The following is a 24,704-nucleotide window of genomic DNA, read 5'->3' as shown; positions in this document are numbered from 1 at the left end:
TTATAAAAACCAAGAAAACCTTTTTAAATAATAAATAAATAAATAAATAAATAAATAAATAAATAAATAAATAAATAAATAAATCATGTAATTATTCAGCATGACGACAGAAGTTTATTTTCAGTCTTATTATCTGATATTTGTCGTGAGCCTGCAATGGGGAGTTGTGCTGTTTGAGATGGCATAGTGATGACAAAATGATACGCTGAGATAAACAGTCAGTTCCCCTGTTGGTGCAAGGAAATTATCTCTGTGAGGTAGAACAGAAAAAATGTAGCTATCTAAATTTGGTTCAGATATAAGGGAAACTTCCCTGGCGATATCAAAGAACAGTCTGCCAATGAAAGTTGTGGATTCTGGTTCTTGGAGATTTTTAAGAGGCTGGACAACCATCTCTCGTGGATGGTATAGGACAGGGGTGTCAAACTCAATTTCATTGAGGGCCGCATCAGCATTGCGGTTGCCCTCAGGGGGCCGGGTGGGTATGGCCAGGGTGGGCGTGGCCTACTGGGTGGGCGTGGCCAGCTCTACATCGTTCGCATCAAGGGTGCCTATGGGGGCCCGGGCAGGAGTGGGACAGATCTGAGGGTCTCTGGCAGAAGGAGGGTCTCTGGGCCAGGGCCAAGGCAGTGGGGGCCGTTCCCTCACTGTTTCCAGGATGGCGTCGCGGGCCACATGAAACCACTTCACGGGCCGGATCCGGCCCCCGGGCCTTGTGTTTGACATGTCTGGTATAGGAGGTAGTTAGGCCAGAGGAACTTTGTGCCCCTTCCAATGCTATGAACCTTTGATTCTATGAAGTGTTGTTTATCCAGGGCCTTAGAAGTTTTGTCCCTTCCAGCCAAGCTCCCCAACTGGAAATAAATCTGGCTGGGCAATCAGGCTTAGGAGTATTTATTGGGGGAAATATTCTGTTTTCTCTTCAGATCTTATAAATCTTTTACCTTTTAATTACCATAGAAGAGGTTCAGATCCCTCTCCTTTCTGTCAATTCTACTCTGCAAATGAAGACTGACATATCTTTCTTATATTTGCAAATGCCAAAGCAATATTGTGGCCTTACTCTAAATTATGGTAAAGGCTTCAACACACCTTTTTTGCAATCCTTTATTTACCTTATCAGGTGGAAGATCAAGGCAGTCAGCCACAACTGCTATCCACATTTCCGCACTTAAGGCTGATTGTCCAAATCCAAACCCTCGAAATGCAGTATTTGATGGTAAATTTGTCTTGCAGGCCCATCCTTGACTTCGGAAGTTGGGAATATCATATGCATTACAACATTTTAGTACCACATACTCTATTACCTAATGGATAAGAGTAGATAATAAACTTGTTAATTAACATATCTTATGGAATTACCCTCATATTTTAATTCTCAGCATGCATGGGTTCCTGCTGTCACTATTTATCTTCTATCTTTCAATCTTCTGTCTATCTTCCAAGAGGCTAACACCTGACATTCTGGGCATTTATACCCAGTGCTGTCATTTATCGTATGGCACAGAGACTTGATGACTACAGAATTCAGCCCACCCTTCCTGTTTTAAAAACTTCAAGCATTAAAACATGGACATTTGATGTGAAAGGAACTGCAGTCATGGCAATACAGCAGCTTCAACTATGATAAAAAAGAAAAATATCCAAATAATACAATATGCTGGCAGAACACAAAGTGAAGTTGGTCTTCTACAAATGAAGAGCCTTCTCTATAAAACATAGATCACAGGATGATTATGTATACAAAACAATTCATAAACAGAGCATAAAATATGGATGAAGGTAAACACCCAGTTTATAATCAAATTCAAATCAGTTGTTATTGTGGTCATTAAGCAGCAGAAGGCAAATATAACCATGGGCGTAAAGTTGAAATGAAAAGGAGCATCTAGCAGACCATAACCATGCAGGTTCAACTCCTTTTAGTTATTATATGCTTTATTTTATATGCTCAGTCCTTGACTTACAACCACAATCGGGTCCACAATTTCCATTACTAAACAAGGAGGTTAAGTGAATTGCACCCAGTTTTATAACCTTTTTTGGCACAATTGGTAAGTGAATCACTGCAGTTAAGTGAATCACACCATTATTATGTGAATCTGTCTTCTTCCATTGACTTTGCTTAAAGGTAAAGGTAAAGGTTCCCCTGCACATGCGTGCTAGTCGTTTCCGACTCTAGGGGCCGGTGCTCATCTCCGTTTCAAAGCCGAAGAGCCAGCGCTTGTCTGAGGATGTCTCCGTGGTCATGTGGCCGGCATGACTAGATGCCAAAGGCGCATGGAACGCTGTTACCTTCCCACCGGAGTGGTCACTATTTTTCTACTTGCATTTTTACGTGCTTTCAAACTGCTAGGTTGGCATAAGCTGGGACGAGTAACAGGTGCCGACCTTCTGATCGACAAGCTCAGCGTCCTAACCCACTGAGCCACCGCGTCCCTTGACTTTGCTTGTCAGGTCACAAATGGTGATCATGTGACCAAATGATGCTGTAACTGTTGTAAATAGATGCTGGTTGCCAAGCACCCACATTTTGATCATGTGACCATGGGGACACTTATAATTGCAAGGAATGGTTGTAAATCATTTTTTTCAATGTTACTGTACCTTCAAGTGGCCATTAAACAAATGGTTGTAAGATGAGAACAACTTACATGAAGCCATGCAGAACTTGGCTGCCTTATCTATTGTCTTGGGGCTGAGGTTCAATAGCAGGAAATAAGTAGTCCTTGACTTCTGATTTTAACAGAACCCAGAATTTCTGTTGTCAGGCATGACGGTCGTAAGTCAAGGCACCACTTGACCAACATGATTTTATAAGCTTATTTTATTGGAGTTCTAAAGCGAACACTACATTCCTAAGCCAATTCCTTCCTACTGCATGTGCTGGAAACCGGCAAAAAATAATAAATTGCTGTCACATGACCATGGAACCAGCTATAAAAGTGAGCCAGTTCCCAAGTGCTCCAAATGTGGTCCTGTGACTGCAGGTGTGTGTGTGGTTGGAACTCTGAACTGGGTTAGAACCTTTTGAGGATCCATTGTGACTTCGAATGGTGGCTAAGCAACTGGTTGTTAAATGATGACTATTTGTATTGTTGGGTGATAAATCCTCTAATACTATTCAGAAACAGAGCAGTTAGGGCTCTATTAAGTTCCTTGTAAAATTGGCAAAATCGCTGAATAAATCCTACCTACTTTGATTCACAGGGACATACTTGCCATGACCAGGGTAATTTTTTTTGTATATACCTTCTGGTATTGCTCCCTGGAGGGCATTGCATTGAACTGTAGCATCTGAAAGCCCTTCTCTGGTTCAGGACATCCAAGTGCAATGAGATATGCAGTTAGTACTATGATGTTCTCACACTGTCAGTCAGGAAAAGATGGAGGCTATTGCCTGCATGATTTTGGCGTTCTAGATCAAACAGCTACTGCTTGAGCATCAGTGTTGCTTGAAATCCAGTGATAGTAAATAAGAAGGTGAAGGCCCCAGATGTGATGGCTTGCTATAAACTGCTCGTCTCCCCGTAATTTGAAATCTGTCCTCTAATATCAAGGGGTCAAAACTGTGTTAATCTTAGCTAGCAATTAATATGGTCTGCCATATTCTGGTTCCCCCTCTCACCATTCCAGGCTCCATGTATATGGATCCATCAGAGACACAGCAGTGGACTTTGAAGATTGCTCTCAGGAATTTGGATTGAGTAAGTTCCAGTTGTACAAAGTTGGGAGATGGCGCGAGCTGCTTTGCTAGGAACTTGGGTTCAAGTCCCAGAAAACAGGAGGGAAAAGAACCCAGTACAAATACTCCATGCATTTTCCTTTCTCAATAAAAACATAAGGCTTCCTAAAGCAATCCTACTCCAATGTCGTGGACCTTTCCAACTTTTTTGAGATTCCAAATGTTCACCAAAGGCTGTAGTGAGTGATGGAAACTCAACTTTTCCCCCCAGTTTCTCGCCATTCACTCTTTCTATTCCATTTTAAAAAGTCATTTTTTTTCTGAAAGCAGCAGAGGAAAGGGCTGGAGTAATCTGACCTTAACAAAGAAACTTCTCTGTCCTGAGGAGATGTAAATCTGAGTTTGTAGTCTGGAATGCATACAAGGTATCTTCCCTTATTCTTAATTAAAAGAATTCATTTCAACATTTAAATCCATTTAATTCTTTTATAAGATTGAGAATTGCATGATATATCCTAAATAGCATTCCACTCATGTTCAATTTCTGTTGCTTTGCATGTATATTGAGAGCTTCTGCACCAGAGACAAATTCCTTGTGTGTCTAATCACACTTGGCCAAATAAATAAAGTATTCAAGTATTCTATCATCAGCAAATATAAGATTATTTTTCTCTCAGCTAGCACTAAATATATTGTTCCCACCTTTGAGTCTTCTGTTATAAGAAACCTACCATTTCACTTTCATCTGGTGTACATCCACCATTTACGAATAGTAGAAGGTCAACAGCTTCAATTTTGCCATCCTTCATGAATCCCACCTAAAATCAGAACAATGTATTGTTAGAAACACATTACTTCTCACCTTTCATTGAATCCCCTGAAGTTTATTGGAATTTTCTCGGGGCAACAAAAGCACCAGCATTTATTATGTCTTTAATTTTTTCTTCAACAATTTTGATGGTGCTGAAATGACAATAAACTGTGTGTCAGATAAGCTTTTTTGTTAAGGAGACCATTTGGCTGCTAATGTGTCTCCACTGAGGAAGTCGTCTTGACAGCTTCTCATCTCTTTTGCTTAGGTGGAGATCCTGGAGAGAAATGAGTTAAAGAAGGGAACATTTCAATGATCTCAAACTGTTAATAAATTGGCAGCTATTGCAGGTGAGGAAGCACTAAAATGATACACTTAAACTGCCCAATTTTTGAACCTTTCCTAAAAACAGTCACACATAAAACAGGAAGGAAGGAAGGAAGGAAGGAAGGAAGGAAGGAAGGAAGGAAGGAAGGAAGGAAGGAAGGAAGGAAGGAAGGAAGGTTGGTTCTGAATGGGAGATTACCAGAGCATGTATGTTGACCAAAATAACTCATAAAGATACTTTTTTGCCTTGGGTTAAACCTGCCCTATGTCTAGAAGATGCCTGATTTCTGCATGCTTTCTGCACAGTCCAAGACATTGTGTACAGCAGCAGTACAAGGGGACAGAATAGACCAGAAAGAGAAATTGTGTTTTTGCTGATGGACAAGGACAAAGTAAATCTGTGTGAGGTAATAATTTAGGTACATAAAAGTGCTGCCATTTAAAATCAGAATAGCTTACTTTATATTTTCCATAAAGCGGATGTCGGCCTCCAAGTATTAGCATGTCATCTTGTCGCTCCAGGATAAAACGAACTGGACAACCCGTTCTACAAAAATGTATGCAACATTATGATGAGTTGCTAGGACACCAGAGAACATATGCCATGGTGCAGGGATTTCCAAGCCTTTGGGCTACTTTTGGAATTGTATAAACTTGTTCTGGGCATAAAATATCTCTTATGATAGATATGGTAGTGATAAAATTGGCATTTATCAACAGGCAAACAGATTCTTCTCACTTCAGTTCACATTGCTTTTTACTCCCTCAATCTCAATCTCTCTCTCTCTCTCTCTCTCTCTCTCTCTCTCTCTCTCTCTCTCTCTCTCTCTCTCTCTCTCTCTCTCCTCCCTCCCTCCCTCCCTCCCTCCCTCTCTCTCTCTCCAAACATGGAGTTTTATATCCTGCCTGAGCCAGTCTGATCTAGTGGTTACAGCAACAGACTGGAAAGCAGAAGACTGTGAGTTCAGTCCCGCCACATTTTCCTATGAGGCAGATGTGGCTGAGAGAGGGTGGTTGGTCCAGTATTATCAATGGGCTTCTCTGACTAGGGATAGATTAGAGACTGGGAGTCCTCAGTGCCAGCCTAACATTTTAGCTACTGTACCTCACTGGTTTTTATCTTTTAAAAATGCCTACAGGCAAGTGCAGCCCTAGGAATATATGATAAACAGGTGAGGTATTGAAGTTGACAAAAGGGCCCCAAAGTTGTGTATGAACAGACTGGTGTTTGTGGGAGACACAGTTAGAAAACAAGCCATTTGGTATCAAACGTTTTATATATGTTTTATACACAAGCAGTATAAATATCACAATTTCTGTATACAACAGCTCAACAGACACCAAGTTTCTACCTAAGTCCAAAAAGGTGATGTGTGAGAACTGGAGCATATCAACAATTACTGTATCAGATTATTAGGATCTTTAGCTGTATTTCATTGATAACATAATTGCAGCATTCAAAAAAGCTGATGAAAGAAAGAGACATGCAGCCATCTAATTTATATGGAAGGTACATTATAGCCAACACTGTACTGCTATTAAATGTGTTGCAACTTCTAAAAACAGTTAAATTTTAAAGCAGCCACCTGTCTTCTTATATATAACATAAGAAGGATGAGGCTGAGTGCAAAGTCGCGTGGCATACACTACACTGTGTATTCAGGATAGGTAGAGTCTCTGAGCCTCTATAGCTCCACAAATTAAATAAATAATTAATTTTCTTCATAGCAAGTTGATGTCTATAATTTTAGAAAACCAGAGAAAATAAACAAGAAACCATTAAATATATGAACTGGGTTTCAGTTATTTGAGATGGTTGCACTTTAGTTTAGCACTTACTTCTTTGCAGCCACTGCTGCTGCCGCTGCAAAAAATGGAGGTTTAGTTGTTTTTCCGCCAAAAGCTCCTCCAACTCGTTTTGTATGGCACATGATCTTATTGCTCTGAACATCTAACACAGAAGCCACTAGCTCCTATAAAAAAGAAAAGCATTCCCAGGTTTGTATACACCTGTTGAGCAGCATATCCCTACTTAATTATTTAGGGCATGTATACCTAGGAACACGTATAATTCCAACTCTATGTATGTATGTATGTATGTATGTATGTATGTATGTATGTATGTATGTATTTGGGGATTCTATCCTTAGGATTGTACATATTGTATATACACATTTCCTTAGAGCCACTGTTATGGTTAGTTAAAGGTTCTTGAAATACTCCAGAACTGTAAAACCTTGTCTTGGGGTAGTGATTTTGGAATTATGATCATTGGAGCTTCCCCAGCCCTACCTCAATCATTTTGCAAAAGGCCTTTTAGTTTCTGCTCACTGCAATGAATATAAACTGAAGAAGCATGCAGGAGTTGGGGTGAGAGGTTCCTGATGTATGCTGTCACAAAGTACAGGTTCCTGTTTCAACACTAGTTCACCTTAAACTGAAAAGTAATCAGCACTATCATTTTGAAACTTAGATTGTTTAAATAATAAAGAAGCAATATTGTGTTTTGATAGCCTTTACTGCCTACCTTGTTTTAAATCTGTATTTAATTTTTGTAAATCACATGTTATAACGAGGTGGCTCAGTGGGTTAGGATGCTGAGCTTGTCGATCAGATGGTCGGCAGTTCAGCGGGTTGAATCCCAAGTGCTGCGTAACAGAGTGAGCGCCTGTTACTCGTCCCAGCTTCTGCCAACCTAGCAGTTCGAAAGCACGTAAAAATGCAAGTAGAAAAATAGGGACCACTACGGTGGGAAGGTAACAGCGTTCTGTGCGTCTTTGGCATCTAGTCATGCCAGCCACATGACCACGGAGACGTCCTTGGACAAGCGCTGGCTGTTCGGCTTTGAAACGGAGATGAGCACTGGCCCCTAGAGTTGGAAACGACTAGCACGCATGTGCGGGGGAACCTTTACCTTTTTATAACCCTACATATGCTTTTCAAAAGGCAACCAGACTTTCTTTGTTTGAAGACATTTTGCTTCTCATCCGACGTGTCAATGCTTTAACAATGGATGTTCCAGCTCTGACAACTGATGGAAATTGCAGCCATTTTCACTTTGCTTTTAACATGCTTTTTCTTCTGTTTAGAAATCAGGTGTAGAGAGGGGGTTGGGGCGAATGCTTGAGCTCAGCTAGCCATAATAATAATGCAGCTCATGGGAACTCAAGGACACAAACTGATAACATTTTGGTGGGCTGAGGAGCTGTGGAGAGAGCCCTTGCTTCAGGCTAATTGGAGAATGTGATTAAGGACTACTTCATGGGGGTGGGAGTTGCAGTTTGTTACTTTGTATCCAGGGGAAGGGAATCTAGTTTTGGGTTCAGCTATGTAGTGCTGATACTTTGTTTCCTGAATACAATGTTCTTTAAGGAAGAATTTTTGCCTTGAAGTTCTTTTGACGGGTTTAATCTGTTGGAACCATGACATCTTGGATGAGAAGTGAAACATCTTTGAGGAAAAAAAAGAAAGTCCAGTTGCCTTTTGAAAAGGACCTTTTGGGACAACCATGACCTGGATGACTGAGAATCTCCATGGACACCTGGTTACAAGTACAAAATAAACAGAGGCAATAAAACCAACTAATATTGATATTGTTATTAATGAACACAAAACCCATTACAATTTTAGAGCATATTTGGAAGAGTGGGTACGTGACTTGTCTTGCCTCACAGTTGCTGCTGAATCAATGGCAAAACCTCAGTTATCTCACCTGTACATGTGCAGCATCCTGAGTGGACACATATATATCCATAGTATTATCTTCTTTTCTTGGAATGACACACACACTATTTGTTTCCAGGTAAAAATGTTCTTGACCCCCAATGTGGATTTCACCTATTAAAAACAATAGTATCAGGGAGATGATTAGTATCTGATTTCATTATTTACTTCAAGCTAGATTTTAAGTTTGCCTTCCTAAGTCTGTATCTCTCTGGATGCTTTGGATCAACTCTCAGACTTCCCAATACAGTTTGGGAATTCTTGAAAGATCATCAAATAACAGACAAAATAATAAAAGCAGAATGATAAATAGCAAAGGAATATCAAAGCAGGGAATATTTCATGCCATTATCCTATGATAAATATTTCATTTTAGGCAAACCTTCTGATACAAAATGTCAACGAACTAACTGAATCTGCACTATAGAAATACATTGCTTATTACTGGGACTTCATTGTTATTCAGCATTGATACTTCTTACCTTCAATAATTTTGTCCACTGTCTGAAATGCTTTTTCCACATTTCCTCTTTCAACTTTTTTATCTTTCGCTAAGAAGGATCCATGATTAATTGCTTCCTGGAATAGAGAAGGAATTTTTGAGATCAAGTTCTAGAACCCAGGAGATACTACAGAATTAATGTCTCACATTTTGTCTCGGTACAATTGCATTGACTTTACTCTAGTTAAGAAATTGTCTCATTGCAAATATGAACACAACTGGCTTCTTCCCAGTTCATGAAATACCTGATCATCAAAATAAAATAAAATATCTGTCATGAAAAAAATCCCCCCCAAACTGTATTCTTTCATACTGGCCAAAGGAAGGGACATTGCCTGTGTGCTGTGAGTAGCACTCAGCTCCTAATTCTTAATTTCTAAAAGAGTTTATTCAGCTTTGTGTGTATAAGTGGGAAACATATTTCAGATAAATATATGGTATAACATACTGGCTTTGTTGAGTTGTGCTATCTTTATGTGAGCCGACATATCATTATCTTTCTTGACATCAGCAAGATGAAGAAAGTGATGCCTGCCCTTCTTAGGGATGATTAGTGAATTTCTGATCCACGCTGCCTGGACTGATGTTATTTGAAATTAAAATTATTTCCCGATTTATTCTAGTGTAGTTTTTAAAATAAGGTCTTACTCAATTGCAAAATACATTTAAAACACATCTGTTACACCTATCCAGACATGCATACAGGACTTTTGGATCAACAATGCATATGTTGTGAGAAACCGTGTGCTTATAAACATGCTTGTGTGTATGTTTAAATTATAGAAACACAATAGAAGCAACCAGAATTACATATGTCAAAGTGAGGCAGGCTGGATATCATCATCATCATCATCATCATCATCATCATCATCATCATCATCATCATCAGAATAGAGCTGGAAAGGACCTTGGAGGTCTTCTAGTCCAACCCCCTGCTCAAGCAGGAGTCCTATATCATTTCAGACAAGTGGCTGGCCAGTCTCTTGTTTAAAACCTCGAGTGATGAAGAACCCACAATGTCTGAAGGCAAGCTGTTCCACTGGTTAATTGTCCTCACTGTTAGGAAGTTTCTCCTTAATTCCAGGTTGCTTCTCTCCTTGATTAGTCTCCATCCATTGTTTCTTGTCCTGCCTTCTGGTGCTTTGGAAAATAAATTGACCCCCTCCTCCTTGTGGCAGCCTCTCAAATACTGGAATACTGCTATCATGTCCCCCCTAATCCTTCTTTTCTCTAGACTGGCCATTTCCAAATCCTGCAACGGTTCTTCATATGTTTTAGTCTCCAGGCCTTTAATCACCTTACTTGCTCTTCCTTGCACTTTTTCAAAAGTCTCAACATCTTTTTTGTAATGTGGTGACCAAAACTGGATGCAGTACTCCAGATGTGGCCTTACTAAGGCTTTATAAAATAGTACTAATACTTCAAGTGATTTTGATTCTATGCCTATGTTTATACAACCAAGGATTGTATCAGCTTTTTTTTGGCTGCTATGGCACACTGCTGACTCATGTTTAAGTGATCATCCACTAGGACTCAAAGGTCCCTCTCACAGTTACTGTTTTTGAGCCAGGTTTTGCCTAATCGGTACTTGTACCTTTGATTTTTCCTGCCCAGGTGTAAAACCTTGCTTTTCTGCACATTAAATATCATTTTTTGGATAGGGCCCATTGTTCAAGTCTGTCAAGATCTTTTTTGGATTCTGAGCTTGTCTTCTGGGGTGTTGGCTATTCCAGCCAGCTTAGTCTCATCTGCAAATTTGATGAGATTCCCTTCTATTCCCTCATCTAAGTCATTTATGAAGACAGAACCTTGTGATATCCCACTGCTTATTTCCCTTCATGTAGATGAAGTACCATTAAGGACTACTCGTTGAGTATGGTTTGTCAGCCAGTTACAAATCCAGATATCAATGATCTGATTGCTTAATGTTTTGGGTTGAAAGGAGTCAATCAGCAGAGCTACTGCTGATTACAAATCAGAGATTTTCCATTAGGAAATCCTTAAAATTGGAGAGATACAATTGGTATGTGAGAGAAGGGACGAAGCTTTCCTAAAACCCATTGATGGGGAACCTACAGAAGATCCCTGTACCTGCTCTTGTTAGCACATGAAAAATGAGCCCCTGGTGCATCAATTAAACATGATGTAATTTAGGTTCACCTTGGCTTTACTGGGCAAATATACATCAAGAATAAAGGTGTCACAGAGCTCTTCTCTTCTTCCTTTGGTAACAATTTGATTCTTTATTGCATCAGACATTCCTCAAAAATGCCTAGAGAGACTAATAAACACAGCTTCACATTCAGTGACCTGTGGTGCCCCTAAAAGCCATAAGAGATCCTGGATGACAATCAGCAGACCTCCACACATGCCCAGAGTCTTGACTGATGCCACACCTGAAACCCAGTTGGACATACCTCCGAAAGCATTACCCCTTTGTGGGCCTTGTCAGGTCTCAGTGATACAGCCTGGTTGGCCCTCTCATTGATGAATAAATCACCAGTGAGGGAGACCAGATTGCAGACAGCTTGGCACTGAAAAGCAGCAGGCAAAAACCAGGGCCACTGAAGGTTTGCTGACAGGGTACAGGGGCTATGATCTTAGTTAAACAGTTAAGGAAATAGTCACCAAAATGAAGAAAGATTACCTCAATTGTCAGAATCACTTCCAGATCTTGATAGTCGATTTTCACTTTTTTTGCAGCTTCTTTTGCACATTCAAAAGATGTTGCGACGACACCACATATAATATGCCCAATGAATATTACCTGCATAAAACCCAAACCACAGAAACTGCATGACTTTTGAATACAGTACAGTAAAAACACAATTTGATTTATCTCTATAAACTTGTTGTAAGGTTATTTGTCTTTTTAAAAAACAAAGTTCAAGGTTAGAACAAATTTTTCTCTCCGCTTCCCACAGGTCTTGTGCACCCCTAATCTTCTCCTGAAGAGTTGTGTGGAAACCTTTGGTTGTTCCAATGGTGAGGAGTGCTCAAATCAGTAGCTATTTCTTCTTGCTTGATGTGTTAGTTAAGATGGTGATGATGATGTTATCCATTCAGTCATGTCCGATTCTTGACGATTCTATGGGCCAGGTCTTTCCACATCTTCTGATCTTGCACTGCTTCTTTGAGTTTTTGTATGCTCTGGCCGGTGTTATTTTTGATGTTTTCCAGCCATCGTGTTCTTTGGCAGCCTGGCTTTCTTTTACTGCTAACTCTTCCCAACTTAATTGCTTTCTCCAGTGAATTCCCCTACATGACAAAATAGGTGAAACATAGTTTTGTGATTTTTCTTTCTAGTGACATGTCTGGTGTTATGGACTTCAGTACTTGCTTGATGGTCACTGTGCTGTCTAGGGAATATGCAGAAGCCTCCTCCAGCACCACAACTCAAATGGGTCAATTTTCTTTCTGTTTTGCTTACAGGTAGCTATGGGAAATACAAAAGGGTGGACTAACTAATATTTGGTTGCCAGGCTGATGTCCTTGCTTTTCCATATTCAGCTTATGTTCCTCATTGTTATGCAACCCAGTGCAATCCAACGTTTTATTTCTGAGCTGCGTTCACTTCTTTGAGTGATTTGCAACCCTAGGAAAGTGAAGTTTTCCACGCATTCTAGCTTTTCACCATCAAATTCTATTTTGACATTTCCAGTCTTGCAGTGGTCTTTTTGATGTTCACTTTCATTTTCTTCTTTGATTTTCTTGATCAGATGTTCCAGGCCTTCTTTGGTTTTTTTTATAGGAGATTTGTATTGTCAGCATATTGAAGATTGTTGATGTTTCTTCCTCCAATCTTTACCCCAATTTTTGATTCTTTGAGATCTAGCTTCCTCATGATTATTTTGGACTTTCTCTATCTTAAACCAATCACAGTCTTCATAGGCTGTTTGCACAGTGGCTTCCTGATTTGTGTACAGTGATTTCACCAAGTTGATCAGATGTGTTGGTAGCCTCAGGTCTTGTAGGGCTCTCCATAGCTTCTCATGACCAACACTATTGAAGACTTTCTTGTAGTCAATGAAGCACATGTAAATGATAGTTTGATAGTCACGAGATTTTTCCGTGTTAGTTTATTCCACCCAAATCAATAATTTCCATTATTCTAAAAGGTTGAGCAAGCAGGATACAGGAAGTGCTCAACTTATAACCATTTATTTAGTGACCATTCAAAGTAACAATACCACTGAAAAAAGTGATATATCACCAGTGTTCATACTTGCAACTGTTGCAGCATCCCCATGGACATGTAATCAAAATTCATATCCTTGGCAACAGGCATGTATTTAAGACAGTTGCACTGTCCTGGGATCATGTGTTCTGGCTCCCAGAACTAAAATGCTTTGTAGTTCCAGATTCCATACAGTTTAACTCAATGAAAATAATTTTAAAACAAATATTTATTGTCCAGGAACTTTAAGCAAAGACTTACATTTTGCAGTAAAGACATCCAGTCGTGGAAACATATTAATGTTCATATTTGTTCATTCTCGTAGTGTAAAAAAGGAGTGGTTTCTCCATTTCAGCTAAGCATTGCTGAGCATTGTTACGGATGCTATTTGAAGCATGCACGATGGTTGATTAAAACAAAGGCTTTACAACCTGGCAAATATCCAGGATGTCCTGCAACAAACTTTGAAGCTCCTCTCACTGACTATATAAGATATAGGCCTAACTAACAACTAGACTACATTTCCCAGAAGCCAGCTCTTAAGGAAATGGTGTTTAACCCTTTGAATGCTAAATGTTCTAAACATACAGTTCTCTTAAGGATGCAGCATTAGCCCTGTAAATGCTAAATACAGTAACACAGTTCTTAATTCCTAAGCTAGCTATAATAACGGACCAGCTGACTATATACTGGTCCAGCACATCATGTGATTGCCGTTTATAATCTTCTCAGCTGGCTTCTGACAAGCAAAGTCAATCAAGGAAGCCAGATTCGCTTAACAATTGCATTATTAATTTAGCAACTGCAGTGATTTGCATAACCACTGTGGCAAAAAGGTCATTAAATGAGACAAAACTCTCTTAACAGCTGCCTTGCTTCATAATGAAAATTTTGAGCTCAATTGTGGTTGTAAACCGAGGTCTACCTATAATTGCAAATCTGTATCTTGGGTAAAGAAACCCTAGAACAAGAAGAAATTCCTATATTAGCTAATATGGGCATAAATCGTGCATAAAGCTAGACTGTTACATAGAAATAAAATATCAAATAAGAATTACTTCATCTTCTGCAAACACATCCTCTTTGCCATCACCATTTTTTCCTGGAATGTCTTGAGCTGTTACTATATCAACCACACCAGGTTCTTTCAAGGCTTCTGATATATCAATGGCTCTGGGGGAAAAAAGAAGAAATATGTCCCATTTAGCTCAGTCCAAGGAATTAGACGAATGCTGTAATGTACAGTACATACCATTCTTTCTTTTTGTTTAAAAATGTTTTTATTGATTTTTAATGCAATTTAAAAGTACTTATTCAACAAAGGTGTTGTCTGAGTTTGTCAATCACTAATTCTTCCTAATCCCTTATTCTTTTCTCCAGTGATTGATAAAGTAAGTCCCAAGTTTGAAAGTACTCTTTTTGTTATTTTTCTTTCAGCCCCAAAATAAGTCTGTCCATTTCAGCACAATCTAGTATTTTTTAAATTATTTCTTCCTCTGGTGGTATTTCTTCATTTTTCCAATATTATGTGAATATGATTCTTGCTGCTGTTATCACATTTAAAATCAAGTATATACTTCATTTGTCAAGCTTTTCTGGAGTACATACCTGTTTTCTAACCTCAAGTAAACATCAATGACAAAAACCTATACTTTTCTTTATCACTCCAAGCAATTTAAGACTACACCAGACAGTCTAGAAATTGTCTTCCAGCTCCAGTTTCTGATTTTACCTAGTTAACTATAAACAAACAGTGGCCTAATTCAGACTGAGCCTGTTGTTCAAAGGAAAGAAATCATTAAAATGCATTCTTCCTAGAGCTAAGAGAGAGCAAGCGGTCCAAAGTCACCCAGCTGGCTTTAACTGTTTGGCATAGATTGTATCAGAGATTTTGTTTTACACTTATTTATTCTTTTAAAATGAGACACTTATATGCTGCTGAAAACTTCAAATATGCAACGTTTAGAAATTTTGTAACATTCCTTTTTCTTCTATATTTAGTTTCTTATTGTTTCTTGTATTTTTTATTTTCCCTTTTTCTTTTTGAGTATCATTTTGTAAAACTAATTATGAAATAAAATAAACAAACATTGGAAGAAGGGAAGGAAGACAAGGAAAACTGAAAATGAAGAATGGATTTCTTCTGAGAGGGATAAGGCGAACAAGAAAATCCAGCGTCTGCAAATTGTATTCTGCTCTTATTTTAAAGAATTGGATCCTGAACATCCCTCTTTTCCTTTACTTTTTATTTATAACCTTCACTTTTGACCCTGGCCACTGCTGAACTTAAAATTTTAAAACAGATTTAAAGTGTGTTCTGAAACTGTGGAAATATTTGCAGGACTGTCTGCTGCCAGGAACAACTGTCCATCGCCCTGTGCGCTCACACAGGGAGGGCCTCCTCAGGGTGCCGTCAGCCAGACAATGTTGACTGGCGACCCCCAGGGGGAGGGCCTTCTCCGTGGGGGCACCTGCCCTTTGGAATCAACTCCCCTTGGAGCTCCGGATGGCCCCGGATCTCCGTTCCTTTCATCGCAACCTTAAAACATGGCTTTTTCAACAGGCCGACCTGGACTGATGGAAGGGAGGTTTTCTTAATTTTGTTTTTTTGTGTTTTTAATTGGACTATTTATGGGATAATTTGATTTAATACCTTTTAATGTTTGTATTTTGTGTTTTTATCATTGTTAGCCGCCCTGAGTCCTTTGGGAGATAGGGCGGCATACAAATCCCATAAATAAATAAATAAATATGGCCGCCAACACACATTTCTCATGCTTCTTCTTTCATGTTACTTACAGAATTTTGGCATGGGCCCGTGTGCTGGTTACCACTGCCATGTACAGTTGACCATCTGCCCGTTCCATATCATCAACATAGACAGCTTCACCAGTGGCATGCTTAATACCAGACTCATGCTTGATGGGACGTCCCACAGGGTCCTGAGGGGGTTGTTGAGGATCTACACCCTGTCACATGATAGAAGGTCACTGAAACTATTGAGAAATGGCATTTACAAATCCCTTTCTACTTTTTCCTGAGCAAAAGGTTACATTTCTACTTACTTTAGGGTTCCTTATCTTTGTGAACAATCAATCACATGTAAGCTAGTGAGAATGTAAGTGCATTCTCACAAAATGTTTAAAACATGGTCAGTCACAATTTTCTTTTCCTCTGGGATCTAGGGCCTAAGAAGCATTGCTGTAAATGCAGATTACAGCTGGGACTGCCCTTTGCAATATTTCCATATCCCGCTTGTTTTTAAAAAACAGAAATATTTTTAAAAATAAAACTAAGGCAGATAATTTGACAGGCATCAATGTGTATGTTGGAAGGACCACTGTCACTTTCAAGGACCTCATTGGGCACCAACATCATATATTTAATAAGCAGGCATATACATAGAATGAAGGCTATTGCTAAGCACATTGTGCTTTAGATTGTAAGCCGCCCTGAGTCTTCGGAGAAGGGCAGGATATAAATGGGATTAAAATAAAATAAATAATAAATATATTGTCTGACAATCATATAGATAACTTGGAAAATATTCCCAGCAATAGCGGAAAGTCCAGGTGTTTAGAGCAAAAGCAAAATGCCCTTGCTTTTAGGAACTAGGCAGGTGATTAGCCAGGCCACAAATGCCCCTTCCCATTTTTATAGAGTCATTTCTATTAACTGATTGAGATATTTGTAGACTATTTAGAAAAAAAAATATTTTTATGTGCACATAACTCTCTTTAAAACTGACTTCACTGACCTGGTATATTTGGATGCCCTTTGGTGGTATATCATAGAATTCGCCTAATGCACTCATGTACTCCTTCGGTAAATCAGGATACTTGTCTGGAAACTGTAGGAAGTTAGGAATTCATTTAATATATTATACCAATATTTCAAAACTGATTTTGCCAGGGGGAAATCCAAAGTCAAAAGAGTACTGTCGTTCCAATTTTAGTATATGTGCTGCCGAAGCGAGCACAAAAGAGTACTGTCATATCCATTGTAACATTAACAATCATTTAGCATTATAAGAATCAACTTTATCTCTTCTGGCTTCACAAAGTAGTCTTTTATTTGTGGTAAAGGAGTGAGGAGTGTCTATTTATATTTTAGATTCAACAAATTTACCATTAATCAAGTTTAAATTCTATACTGGAAGGAGTTGATGCAATCCTTTGCCATAAAGTATGATGTGAAATTAGTTTGTATCCCAAATTTAAATTAAAAACAATCTGCCTAAAATCAAACAGTAGTGCAAAATCGGAAGAGGTTCCAAATGTATTATAGTAGAATATTATGATTTTAAATTACAGTAGTGGCATTTAAGACTCTGGAAACTACATTGGCTTAAAAAATGATGCAACTAAAAGAAACCATCAATCAAATTTTAGTTTATTCCAATCTAGTTCTATTCAATTAACTATGTTAACAGAAGATTTCCTAATAGATGACTTTTTATATATGGATGTGTTTTAGAGTGGAAAACTGGAGTCAAAGGACAGATACATATGCTTATGAAAGTCTAGGTTTATTCTCAGAAGTACAATATGGTGTTTACATGTATAGGTAAACTGATGTCAGCTTATGTGCAAGCATGATAAATAATTACTGTGAGAAAGTATAGCATTTGCTGAGACCTAAGTCTAATTCACACAGCTGTTCTTCATTAAGCTTCCTAGGAATACCATATCTCAGCTGTTCAAATTCAGACAATGACTAGATGGCAGTAGAGTTACAATTTTCTGTGTCCCCATTGTAGTCCTAAACCTTTTTGTGTAAATGTAACTGATGAAGTGAAATGCTTATTGGTTACATTTCTATTCTTAGCCACTAGGGGTACCTATATCGTCAAATTGCTGATACTGCTTTCCTACTTTATAGAAAATGCTGCTTTATCAAATCATTGAGGCATTTTGATATTTGATAAACACTGATTATTTTGTGAAGAAGAAGCTAAATTAATTAACAGTTAATGTAGACAGGCCCATCTGATTTTAATATTACAACAAGAAAGTTTGGTGGGAAAGATGGCAGTCCAAGCACACACCTATTACTGAGCTTGCCCATAAAGGAAAACAAGTCCCGGGCCACCAACTCACACACTTCATGTTGTCAGTGATCTACTCAGAGCAATCTTATCCTCCAAGGAAAAACTGTTCGGGTATACAGAAAGTTTATTATTTACCATGTTTCTTAAATTGTGTAGTACGTTCAGATAGAATCGGAAGAAGAAACTGATAAGCATAGTGCGTCTGTATTCTACTTTTCCACCAGGTGCTGAGGGAGAGAGTGTGATTTCTTCAAGAATTAACTTGCAAGCTTCATTCAGCATCTGTTCATTCCAGTTTCTGGGAGGGAAAAGTTATAAACCAAGCATGCTTAAATGAACCAAGTACAGTAGGAAAAAATTGGATGAGCAGTGATAAACCCCCTCCAAATACAGGTAGTCCTCCTCGTAGAATGGGGCAAAACTCACTTAACAAATGTTTCACCATGCAACAAAAATTTTGGGCTCAGTTGCGATTGTAAGTTGCGTACATGCACTCTATAACATCACTGCTTACAGCATTGTTGATAGTTGTATCGGTACTATTGAATATTGCAATGACAAATTCAAAATTTACATGGTAAACTTTTTAAGAATCCAGAGCTAATTCTGTGCTTTTATTTTGGGATAATTATTAGCATACATAAAGTTAGTAATATAGCATTGTTCTCCTATGGAAATGTCTACGTCAGTGAATGTGGAGAGTCTTCTGGAACAGATTTGGGAAATGTACAGGAAACATCAGCTATTTAGACTGGATTTGGAATTTTTATTCACCTATCATGTCCTTCCCAAGGATCTGGGATAGGCAGATTTTGTTATTTGAATTATTATTATACACATCAATGTGAAATTACAGTTTTAAACTTCATACGCATTAAATTCTTCCAAAGAACCTAGAACCTGTTTTAATGTACAGTGTAGTATATATGTGAATCCAAGGAATGTGGCTTTTTGTAATTGACAGATGGAAATTTTGTTAATGCACAGATTTTCTAAGTGCTGTCCAAGATTTTTTGGTGTGATACTAAGTATGCCATTAATCAGTGGTACCACCATAGTTGATTTATAATCTTTCAATTTTGATTTTCAGATTCTGATCTTTTCCAATTATTTGTTTTTATTCTATTAATCTATTACTATTATTATATTTACTGGCCTCTTAATTCCAGAGTTTGAAATTGGGCGGCCAATGTAATATAATATGTGTGATTCCAGACTCTGAGCAGCATGCAAACTAGAAAAATAATAAAAACAGCTAAAAACATAAAATCAGACAGACTAAAATAATTTGATAAACAACACTATCTACAAAACAAAACAAAACAGGGGCTTTATAAATCAAAAACCATTTGGGACCAAAGTCAGGTTTTCAAAACGTTTGTGAACCCTAGGAGAGAGGGCATCATCCTTATATCTTTGTGGGGTATTATGATATTTTACAAATCTAATATTTATTTTTTGAGTGCAGAAGATACTGCCTCAGCCCTGACAATGAAATGATATGACATACTTTATAGTCCTGTGATCGTTGGGTCAATATTACATTAAAAAAAATCTTTCCCATCAACTTGGCTATTTAAAAAACAAGAAAGCAAATGTACCTTTTACCTTGCAGTGCAGGTGCATAGAAAAGTTGAAGTTCTCATTTCTCTTAATTCAGTTCAGCAAGAATATTTTAAAGAAGTACTTTCCCAAATATTCAAAATCCATTTTGAAACAGAAGTACCGGTAATTCAACTTTTTTTTTTAAAAAAAGAAGTATTTATAGTACAACTTGTGGACCAATGCATTATATAGGTAGTCCTCGTCTTACAACCACAACTGAGCCCAAGATTTACATTGCAAAGCAAGACAGTTATGTGAGTTTGCCCCATTTTACAACCCTTTTTGCCACAGTTTTTAAGCAAATCAGTGCAGTTGTTAAGTGAATCATGCATTGTTAAACAAATCTGTCTTCTCCTCTTGACTTTGATTGTCAGAAGCCAGTTGGGAAGATTGCAAATGGCAGTCATGTGCCCCTAGGAAAGGGCAACTGTCATAAATACAAGCCAGCTGTCATGTGCCTGAATTCTGATCATATGATCTTGGGGATGCTGCAACAGTCATAAGTGTTAAAACCAACGATTAGTCTCTTTTTTCAGTGCTGCGGTAACTTTGAAAGGTCACTAAATGAATGTTGTAAGTCGAGGACTACCTGGAATCAGTGCTGTCTAACATTGCAGAAATTATTGGTTGTTCAAATTTCCTCTTCTTGGAACCTCTTAAATCTGTCCAAAAAAAGTTGGAAGAACCCTCGGGAGAACCTTAGAGAGTTCAGAAGGAAGAAAACAAGGGGCCATCCTACCAGGGAAGGAACATTTCTTTTCATGATATTAGAATAGATGCTGCTTAACCACAATTCCATTAGCCTATGTTCTGGGGTTGCCATTTATATAAATAGTAAATAGCACCATTGACTGTATACCTTCCAATGAGCTTCTGGCAGGAATTCCTTGCACTCACAGTTGTACAATCAATACCTCCATATAAAATTGATAGGTCCTGAATGACATCTGTGCCTGACTGGAAAAGGACTTTCATTGCAGAATTTGTCACCGACAGTGCATTTCTTCTACGATCTGCCTGTCGGAAGGCTGATATAAATTCATTCTGGTAGATGGAAGAAAGAGAAATCTGACTGTTTCCTCTACGCACTGAAATGCTCTCCATTCTTTAGTTCACATGTGGGGGGAAAAATGCTTATTCTGAAAATAACTTCCTATGAGAGAAACAAGAGCCAAGCGATACGTGGCATTATTCATGCTTTTAAAGAAGAAAATGTCACGAAGACATTGAACCAAACTACTAATATTGCAGTCCTATGAATAATGTTACTTTAACCCACCTAATCCCCACTCCATCTCTCCAGAATTTCCCCTCCATCCAACCTTTGTTCAGTTTCAGCTTCTACTCTGAATAATGGGAGGAGCAGTTTTCTAAAATGGTTGGATCATGTATGCTAGCATAGTGGAAAGAAAAGAGAGAAAAATCTCAGCCTGGGCTGGACAAAGTATACCACAACGCGTGATTAGTTCTCAAGGCTGTGCATGCTAAACTTTCCACAGGCTATAAAGATGATCAGAGATGGAGACAAATGCATGGACTTACTTCCTTTGAGAATGGAATAAAAACGGAGACAATGACTTCATTTTCCAAAAGGTCTGCTTGAGGCATTCGTTCAAGGAATTCATCATTTAGTGGAATCTCCCGTGTACCACCTGATAGAGCAAGTAACAATTTTTAGAGAAAGTGCTCTGTCAGACAGGGGGCTTACCTACCACACGAAAGAGAAAAATGCTCATATGCCCAAGAGAAGCATTTATGCGGGTAATGAATTATTTTATTATTTTGAATAATTCTTCGCATTTATATGACTGCTTCTTTCTAGATTTGTTGGCTATGATCTCTGATTCCCACTGACACTGTACCCAGAGTTCTCTATGTTCCAATCTACTGTATATGCCTGCAGGAGTGGAGATTCTTCGGGCAAAATTTGTTTGTTTATTATTTTAACCATATGTTCTGCAATTTGGCCATTGTTCTACATTTTATCCTACTAGTGAAGAGAATATCACCTTAGTTGATGACATAAAGAGACGATTTCAAGGTTTTAAGAATAAAGTACATTTCTTAAGTGCAAGTCTTTCCTTTCCTTTCCTTTTTTCCTTTCCTTTCCTTTCCTTTCCTTTCCTTTCCTTTCCTTTCCTTTCCTTTCCTTTCCTTTCCTTTTCCTTTTCCTTTTTCCTTTCCTGTTTAGGAATTGCTGCTGTTTGCAGCATCCAATAAGGGCTGAGACCAATTAGGCATGCTTTAATTTATTTCTAGCATTTAAAATGTGAGAGGTCACTAGTAACACTTATAATGTTTGTAATTGTAATATTTCCTCATAATCTTGTGAGACTATACCAGCCTTCCCATATACCAGGTGCCCTCTAGTTGTGCTGGGACTAGAACTTCAGAATTCACAGCTAGTATGTTGAGTTGGCCCAACACAGATGGGGTGCACAAGGTTAGGGAGTCTAGTTCGCACACCGCATAAATATAAAATATCAGGATTCTCTGTATTTACCTTCTGATGCCACATAGAGAATAGCTTTCCCAGCTGCCAGGACAGGGTTCAAATCCCACGTGGATCCTCTGCTTACAATGTGTCCTCCTAAAGCAGACATGTCAAACACAAGGCCCGGGGGCCGGATCCGGCCCGCGAAGTGGTTTCATGCGGCCCGCGAAGCCATCCTGGAAACAGTGAGGGAAGGGTCCCCACTGCCTTGGTCCTGGCCCAGTGACCCTCCTTCTGCCAGAGACCCTCAGATCTGTCCCACTCCTGCCCAGGCCCCCATAGGCACCCTTGATGCGAACGATGTAGAGCTGGCCACGGCCACCCAGTAGGCCATAAGCACTCTAGCCACGCCCACCCAGTAGGCCACGCCCACCCTGGCCATACCCACCCGGCCCCCTGAGGGCAACCACAATGCTGATGCGGCCCTCAATGAAATTGAGTTTGACACCCCTGTCCTAAAGACTAAGGAGTAAGGCTTATTTGCTTCTTGTTCACATCTCTATACAGATTTGAACATAATGATCAGAAAGTAGAGGTCTTTTTTATTCATAGTGTATGAAGTTAGTGAATTAGCCCTATTCGATAGTAAGAACAATTTTATCCTTGTTCAATAATAAAAGTAATTTTCAAATGTTGGCAGTAAAATCTTGTACATCTGTATTCAGAAGCCAACCCACTAAATTCAGTGGGATCTATTAATATATACTGTATGTCTCCTAAATTATAGCTGAAAATTAGTGCAGCCAACATACTGAAACATATTCAATAAAAATTACCTCAGCTTTACTGTCTAAATTATTTTAATTCATATTGTAACTTTTCCCATTATGCTTTATAACATTTTCTTGTGTATAGATATTTATAGGAGAGCCTCCTGAGGGGACGTCATGAAAACTGTGATAATGGAGTTTTCACCCTTTACATATTTCCATACAACATTGCAATGCAAATACAAAAGGGCAGAAATTGTATTGTGTTGTCACAATGCACATTTTGTCATTTGCGGTTAGGAATAATTACATTCTTGGGTCACATGAATACTGGATTGGTTTGCGTAACTTGCAATCAATTAATCACTCAAGAAGTCCTCTTTAACTCTTAAAAGAAAAGACCTGCAAAACAATTTTACCATTATAATCTCAACTGCTACATTGGGGTTCTTGGTTGGGGCCAATAGGTGGACTTGTAAATCTGTAAGCTTGATATCAGAACAACTTGTGCATTGAATATGGGGGTGGGTACTGTCCTGCTAGTGGATCTTTCTCCATAGATTGGGGAAGAAAAATATTACATAGATATTTCTCCTCTCACAATTGGCCTGACACCTTTTGACCGGTAGGCAGGAGTCCCTGCTAGAAATCAGGGAATCCTACTCTTATATTCTCTGGAGATAATGACAGGCTGCGGAATAGCTTGTAGAGACATGTAGAGCTAATGAGATGAAGTGATATGCATATTGGGATCAAAAATCATGTAGAAAACACACAGCCAGACTTCTGATCTGTTCTCCAGCCAGAGTCCTCAGTTGCTTCAAGAGGGTACAGTAAATCTTGGTCTTCTCTGTTGGGAGATCCGAGACAATGCTTAATAGGAAGTCTCTCAACTGGACAAAGCGGACTGCTGCTCCTATTAGTATGCCTGAAATCAAAGAAATTTTAAAGAACATGATTACTGGGAAGATTAGAAACAATAACAGTAACAATAACAATGCATAATGTCCACTGAACTCAGTGATACTTAGATGATAGATAGATAGATAGATAGATAGATAGATAGATAGATAGATAGATAGACAGATAGACAGACAGACAGACAGACAGATAAACAAACAAACAAACAGATTTGCAATCTCAGTCATATTTATGTGCCATCATTACATCGGATATGATGTGATATGCAGCCTTTACAACGGAATAACAAGTAAAGCCTACTCTGCTAAAGAATGTATATGAGAGAAAATGATGTTTATGTGTTCTGTACCAGCCTGCTACCGGCCCTGCAGAAAAGGCAGGGACAACCCCTTTACAAGAAGGCAAGAGGCTGGAACTAAGCCTGCCAAATTTATTAACATAAAACAGCAAACAGAGCAAAGAGAGCAAACACGAACCATGAAACAGGAGCTACTCAAACGGTTGCCTTCAGCAAACCAGCCCTCCCACACATTCCCCTTTTAAACAGCTCAGGGCATGGCTTCTCTCTGCCTCCTTCCGAGGTGCCCCATTGCCTTCCTCTGTTTACTCCTGATTGACTGCCTCCTGCGTCGGGCGTCCTTGAACAGGGCCAGCTGTGGGTCATCTTCATCCACGCTGTCAGGCTCACACAGCTGGGTC

At 38.8% G+C, this 24,704-nt stretch overlaps 1 protein-coding gene across 1 annotated transcript in view; it reads right to left on the bottom strand.

Annotated features, from left to right (window-relative positions):
* AOX1 (aldehyde oxidase 1) overlaps positions 1–24,704 on the bottom strand; it is a 66,225-nt gene that overhangs the window by 24,315 nt on the left and 17,206 nt on the right. Inside the window, exons 11-25 of the mRNA XM_083349983.1 lie at positions 23,861–24,012; positions 22,384–22,477; positions 21,423–21,532; positions 20,740–20,924; positions 18,411–18,573; positions 16,983–17,075; positions 16,025–16,194; positions 14,284–14,398; positions 11,696–11,815; positions 9,029–9,125; positions 8,536–8,660; positions 6,663–6,796; positions 5,283–5,370; positions 4,417–4,503; positions 1,116–1,307 (exon numbers count right to left, since the gene is read on the bottom strand). Of these exons, the coding sequence (XP_083206109.1) occupies positions 1,116–1,307; positions 4,417–4,503; positions 5,283–5,370; positions 6,663–6,796; positions 8,536–8,660; positions 9,029–9,125; positions 11,696–11,815; positions 14,284–14,398; positions 16,025–16,194; positions 16,983–17,075; positions 18,411–18,573; positions 20,740–20,924; positions 21,423–21,532; positions 22,384–22,477; positions 23,861–24,012 (1,925 nt within the window). The remainder of the gene's footprint in view (positions 1–1,115; positions 1,308–4,416; positions 4,504–5,282; positions 5,371–6,662; positions 6,797–8,535; positions 8,661–9,028; positions 9,126–11,695; positions 11,816–14,283; positions 14,399–16,024; positions 16,195–16,982; positions 17,076–18,410; positions 18,574–20,739; positions 20,925–21,422; positions 21,533–22,383; positions 22,478–23,860; positions 24,013–24,704) is intronic.

The sequence above is a fragment of the Vipera ursinii genome (assembly GCF_947247035.1).
Source record: "Vipera ursinii genome assembly, chromosome: 1".
Lineage (NCBI taxonomy): Eukaryota > Metazoa > Chordata > Lepidosauria > Squamata > Viperidae > Vipera > Vipera ursinii.
Note: the sequence above shows the minus strand (reverse complement) of the source record. Positions and strands in the feature narration are given on the sequence as shown.